The 6,935-nt window shown below is 32.5% G+C and overlaps 1 protein-coding gene across 1 annotated transcript in view; it reads right to left on the reverse strand.

Moving 5' to 3' along the window:
- The window catches only part of CRY1 (cryptochrome circadian clock 1), a 63,265-nt gene that overhangs the window by 10,802 nt on the left and 45,528 nt on the right, over positions 1–6,935 (reverse strand). Inside the window, exons 3-5 of the mRNA XM_012644699.1 lie at positions 3,398–3,540; positions 560–744; positions 75–163 (exon numbers count right to left, since the gene is read on the reverse strand). Of these exons, the coding sequence (XP_012500153.1) occupies positions 75–163; positions 560–744; positions 3,398–3,540 (417 nt within the window). The remainder of the gene's footprint in view (positions 1–74; positions 164–559; positions 745–3,397; positions 3,541–6,935) is intronic.

Raw genomic sequence — 6,935 nt, forward strand, 5'->3', positions numbered from 1 at the left:
TTAAAAGATAATGAAATTATTTTAAATGACATTTGGGGAATAGGAGTATGGCTGTATGGTGAACATTATCATACTTTTCTTTCCAAATGCCTTTCCAAACGTGTAAGTGCTTCAGTTTCTCCACCTGGCCACACTGCGGAGGATAAGCCATCTGTATCAAAACCTAAAAGATAAAAAAGAAAAGAAAAGAAAAAAAATCGTTCTTCTGAAACTAAAATAATTTTTAAATTCAGACAACAAATGGCTTTGCAGAAAAATTATGAGAGTAGCATAAAAATGAACTGAGGGCCTGAATAGGCCCTCATGTACAGAGGACATGACATGATCTCTATTCTTTAGTATGTATACCTTAAGGTGATAACAACAGATCACATATTTATAGAGCACATAAATAATGTACAGATTTATCACTTCTTAGTTTCTTTTCTTTCTTCTTTTTGTCCCCTTTATTTCTTTCCCTACTAATGCAAAATACATGGCAAAATTGGAAGTGGAATCTTCTGAGTGATTACCGGTTTATTAACTCTTAAGCTCCACACTCATTGCAGTTTACACTCACCTAGCTCTTCCAGTGAAGGGACTCCATATTTCTCATCATGGTCATCAGACAGAGGAGTTGTGCACTTTTCTATCACTTCTGAAGTAATTGTCTCTACTGGTATCTCTAGTGGTTCCATTTTGCTGATGAGAGTCTGGAATCTTTTATAAGTTAGAGGCGGTTGTCCACCATTGAGTTCTATGATCCTATTTTAAGAGTTAGTAAAATGCAGTTAGTATAAAAAAAATGACAATATATTTTGGTTCATAAGCCCTGAAAAGGCTTAAAACCAGAAAATAAAATTAACCATTTAAGACTTTTAAGAGAATGTTAGCTTCTTATATGACCCAGAAATGTGTTCAAAATAATTAAGGAGTCCAAAAATCATTCTCTTCATCTTCTAGACCATCTGTTAGGTATAAAAAATATATGGTATGAAAATACCCAAACCTTTAAGACAAAGACTATTAAGGACCTTAGGTCACAGAACACTGCCTATAGAAAACAAAATAATATTAAGGACTTAGGAGTAAAAACAACTAAGTGGGTAAATTAGCCTGAGGCAATAACAAAAAGTTAATATGCATGAACATGTAAAAAAACATGTTATGACCCAGATCAAAGAAACTATCAATTATCAATAAAAACTAAACCAGGCTGATAATTATATTAAGATGTAATCAACAAGTCTTATTTAAAAAATATTTTATTGGGTATATTTGAGGTTTATTACATGATGCTATAGGAAACACATAGGTCAAATGGTTACTATAGTGAAACAAATTAACATATCTATAATCTCACATAGTTGCTTTTATGTGTGTGTGACAAAAGTTGCTAAAATCTACTTATTTAACAAAAATCCCAAATATAATACAATTTTATTAACTATAGTCCTCATGTTGTACTACTAGATTTTTAGGTTTGTTCATCTCACATATTTGTGACTTTATATCCTTTGACCTACATCTCCTTATTTCCTCCAGCAAGTTTCACTAATTAGGATTCTACAAAACTGTAGTGACAATTACTTGCTATTTTCCATTGTGCTCATGCCTTCATTAGAGATGTCAGCATATGTATCTATGTCATATACTTAGGACACATAAGCTCTAACATCTCAAATTATTTAAATTTAAGTACCTTTTAAATTTACTTATGATCATTAATTGCCTCAATTAAGTCATACTTCAAAAAAAAAGGAATAACTAGCTTTGCCAATGGTAATTTAGATTAGAAACTACTTTGGAATAACTAATTATTCTTTTTCACTCTGGCTACTTGTTTATTAGCATTTTGGGCCTCAATAAATAATTATAGGTGAAATCCAACCCCATCATTTTATAGATGTGGAAACTGAAGCCTATCAGGAGCATTAAGTAAACTACAGTCACATAGCCAACAAATGGCAAAGCAAAGTATTCTTAGTCCAAATACAGTGTCCTTTTCATTATACCACGTGTAATGATGTATCAACTATAATCACCATAAAAGCTATCCTCTTTGCTTTAAGTAAATTTTGCTTTGGTGTAGTATTTTGAATTTATACATAAGGTCATAATAAATTTTACTGATTGTAATGATATTGCAATGATACTATTGAAGACTGTTAATTACATAACAGCAAAATGAAAACCTTAGAAAAAAACATTTTCTATATGTTACATTTTAATATGACATATATGGCAAATATTCACATTCAATCCAACAAACACTAATTTTATGCATAACACTGAGTCTCCCACTGAGAAGCAACTGTTCTTATCCTGTTTTGCCTCCTCCTTGCTATCCTAAAGTTAAGCAAACTGGTAAACTAGAAGACAAGTTTATTAACAAAGGAGTTATAATTTCCAGTTAATATCAAGTAAAGCCATCATCTGAATCAAACCATTATTTTTGATACACTTGGAAATGTGAAATAAAATTAACTAGTTTGTCACATTACTTAAAGAATTAGTTTTATTAACTTGATAAGATATGTAAATTACTAACAAAGTAAAATGATTTAAAAGGTACATAAATGATGAGATTTCAGTACTTATAAGGACAACTGTTTGCAGTTTTAATAAGTTAACAAATTTTATGAAGCTCTAAAACTCATAGCACATAATACTTTCTAAACTTAAATTTGACCACAGAATCTTTATCTGACAAAGCATTATGAGAGACTGGTGTTTCAAGGAATATACTTTGGGAAATATGGTATTATGCCATTGCTCAGAGGACTACAGCTATGCAAAGTTATGTTCCATTCAGTCTGCAACTGGACTTAAAATCCAGAGAGAGAGAGATAAGATATATACATATGAAATAAAATAACAAGACAATCAAAATACATCAAGGCAATTTATGGCTATGTATCATTAAAACTATAAAATTAATAATGCTAAAAGCCCAGAAAGGCAAGACCACAGTAGGATGAATTAGAGTAGTCAAGGAAAACATTTTATAATAGTCTTAATAATAATTTTGAAACTGAAATACTAAGTATTTTAATCTTGTGCACTGTAGCTATAATTTTGGTACCTGTCACTGGGTGAATAAAAATCACAGCAGCTAAATAATGCCTGTATCAAAACATCCACATGTACCCTATAAAGATATGCAACTATTATGTGTCCATAATAACTAAAAATAGAAAATGAAAAAAATGCTAAGGATTTGCCATACGTTCATTTAATTCTCCCACAACTCTATGATATATGTTATTATTTCCATTTTATAAACTTAAGTCCCAGTGGTTAAAAGTTACTTGTCTATGTACTTAATCACAGAACTGTAAACTTTAATATGGTTAAGATGGCAAATATTATATGTATTTTACCTACAATAAAAAAATGAAAAATAAAAAAGACTTACTTGTCTAGGTCATATAATGTATGTGAAATTCGTACAATGACTTCTACTCCAGCTTCAGTAGCCAGTTTCTTAATAGCTGCATCTCGTTCCTTCCCAAAGGGCTCAGAATCATACTCAATTGAAAGTTTAGCAATGTTCCATTCCTAAAACAAGAGAAAGGAGCGATAGTATACACCAACTTTAATAATTATTTTTTCTATCATAACAAGTGAAAAACTCAAAATCTGCAGATCAAAGGATTATACATAAACTTCAAATATGCAGGAAAAATACACAATTTATCAATTCAAAAACATGTAAATAACAAATGTATAACCACTAGATTCCAGACATTGTGCTAGGTAACAGACAATCTAGCACTATGCTTAAAAGCAGTTCTGACACTAAACATGTTTGTATCGCACTTTGCTTTTTCAAATTACTTATACTTACAATATCCTCCCATTTGACCCTCAAAACAACCCTCAGAGTTTGGCACTTTGGTTGGTATCTCCATTTTGCAAATAAGGTTATTTAAAAAATTTAGAGACTTACCTGAATACACAGAGAGTCAGAATATCTGAATTTATGTCTGCTGATGCTAAGAACTAGTCTGTAACAAACCTTTGAGAGGTACTCTGTATGTAAGTGTAATATTTTATTTCTGATTACTAAAAAATGTTAACTGTGAGAAATTTGGAGGTAGTAATAATCAGAGCAGCTACTTATTAAGGACATGTACAAAACCATATTAATAAGTTCTGTATACCTCCTTATATTGATTTTAAATGAGGAGACTGTGACTTACAAGGAACGAGGTGATTTTTCAAGGAGGCAGTAAAGTGTTTTTAAATTCTAAAATCTACTCTGATTTATCTCACAAAGAAAAAAAAAATCACCTGTAATTCTACCATTATTTAACTGACTGTATGGTAACACATTATAATTCTCCAAACCCTTACAGATTAGATAAGGGCTGTTCCCAATGGTGGGTTTTAAAAAAATTGCTATAATAAACTTTATGGCATGTATCTTTATCTTTATGGACACATCTTAAACACTTTGGGGCATTTATCCTATTTCTCCTAGAAATAATTCCTTGAAAAACAATTGATGGATCAAAGATAAGCACATTTAAAATTTTGATAGTCAAATTTCTATCAGATATACTATACAATTTGCATTGCCATGAGTAGTACACCAAAGTATTTGGTCTCCAGGCGCCTACCAGTAATATTTATTAGCGATCTATTCAAATGTCTGGTAAACTACTAGGAGAAAAACAATATCTCATTTTAAAAATTGTCCTTTCTTAAAAATAGGCCGGGCGCGGTGGCTCACGCCTGTAATCCTAGCACTCTGGGAGGCCGAGGCGGGCGGATTGCTTGAGCTCAGGAGTTCGAGACCAGCCTGAGCAAGAGCGAGACCCCGTCTCTACTAAAATTAGAAAGAAATTAATTGGACAACTAAAAATATATAGAAAAAATTAGCCGGGCATGGTGACGCGTGCCTGTTGTCCCAGCTACTCGGGAGGCTGAGGCAGGAGGATCGCTTGAGCCCAGGAGTTTGAGGTTGCTGCGAGCTAGGCTGACGCCATGGCACTCTAGCCGGGCAACATAGTGAGACTCTGTCTCAAAAAAAAAAAAAAAAAAAAGTTGCTAGAGGGCCTAGAATGCACATGGGGGTAGCTTAACAATCTGTCACCAAATCTGTAAGATGCAGGATTTAATTGTACAATAACAATAATTTATGTAACACACCTATCATTATAGCATCATCCAAGTTTTGCCTAGGCTAATGTCTCCTAAGTTTATCATTTCTTCAATAAAACATGAAAAGAAAAGGTTAAAAGAAAAAGCCATCCTTCAAAAGATTTTTGGATACAAAAAAAAAGAAAAGAAAAAAAGGAAAAAGTCATCTTGTTAGCCTATATTAAGTCAGAGTTTAACTGAGAAAAAAACCTAACCAGAAAACACACCAGAAAAAACCAGTAATAGTTTATTATACATACATATATGTATAAGAATGCTCTAACCCATTCCTAAATCTACTCAATATAAACAGAATAAAATGAGTCAATGTTATAGAGGGAAGATGCACACTAGAAGAGACATCAGTATTGTAGCCACTGTCACAACCATCCCAATTAACTAAAAGCATTGTTATCAGGTCTAAACCAGTTTTATGTCCAATGTGGGAAACAGGATTGATTACCTATTAAAAATTCTCACTATTGTTGTATTGGAATAATAAAATCCAAGACACTAATTTAAGTAAGTCAGCTAGTTAATGAAAAAAAATCTTCTCCCTCAGAGAAACTGTGGGTGTTAGGGTTAGAAGTGGGGGTATGGGAGATCTGCTTTTTAAGACTTTTTTTTAAAACACATGCATGTAGTACCTCTAAACAAAAAGTAAAAATCAAAACATTAATTCAATTAAAAAGGGATTAATTCCCTCTATGGCTCCAGACATAGTGAATAAATCTGAAAGGAAGTTTTCATAAATGGCTTTTCATATAGACTACTGTATGTAGCCAAAGGAAAAAACAGAATAAAATAATGAGCGTTCCATGTATATATGCGTATTCACGTAAGTATATTTTATGGCCCATGTGAAAACCCATGCCCCTCTGCCAAATTCACAAGATAGGACATCATTTAAATGCAGAAGATGGTTTGATCCAATAATATGCTATTCTAGGCAAAAGAAATCTCAAACAACACAAAACACTTGCTGGTTTGAAAAAGTTGGTTCAAAAACAAGTAAAAAAATTTTTGTTGTTTTAAAGCAACTAAAATCCTCTTAGGATTCATTTTACTTATACCAAATGGATTTAGAGACAGAGTGGAAACAATTATCCATACAAACTTTTCCACTCATGAGTTGCTGATAAACTATTACCATTGCTTCTGATATGCTTTCTTGTTAGAACTCTTCAATATATATAGGTTAAATTCTAACTTGATGAATTATAGTAGTGAACAATCTTTGATGAATGATAAATTTTTGCTAGCCAAGACCATTACATTAGCCAAACCCTGAACATTAAATGTTTCTTTCATACCAGCCAAAAAAAACCACAAAAAACAAAAAAAGCTAAGTAATGTTGATTTGATTCCTAGCATTGGGGACCTGGACCTAGAATTGTTGTTCTCTTCTACATTAAGAAATGGAAACAAAACATTACTGTTATAAAAATTTGATGTATCAAACAGCTGTAAGAAAAACCAGATACACATTTAGAAATGTTAATGGTAAATGTAAATAGGAAGGGATGAATATAAAAAGGACAGTCAGGAAACTCATCTTCTAGTCTGCGTACTTTCATGAGTTGGTTATACGATCTTGGGCAGCTCATTTATTTCTCTAGGCCTAATTTTTCCATTTGGAAAAAAGGAGGGAATAACACCAGGTGTCTTAAAAATTTTAGTGATTTTTAAGATTCTACCAAGTTAGGCCGGGCGCAGTGGCTCACGCCTGTAATCCTAGCACTCTGGGAGGCCGAGATGGTAGATCATTTGAGCTCAGGAGTTCAAGACCAGCCTGAGCAAGAGCGAGA

The sequence above is a fragment of the Propithecus coquereli genome, unplaced genomic scaffold, assembly GCF_000956105.1.
Source record: "Propithecus coquereli isolate 6110/MARCELLA unplaced genomic scaffold, Pcoq_1.0 Scaffold218, whole genome shotgun sequence".
In the NCBI taxonomy this organism is placed as follows: domain Eukaryota; kingdom Metazoa; phylum Chordata; class Mammalia; order Primates; family Indriidae; genus Propithecus; species Propithecus coquereli.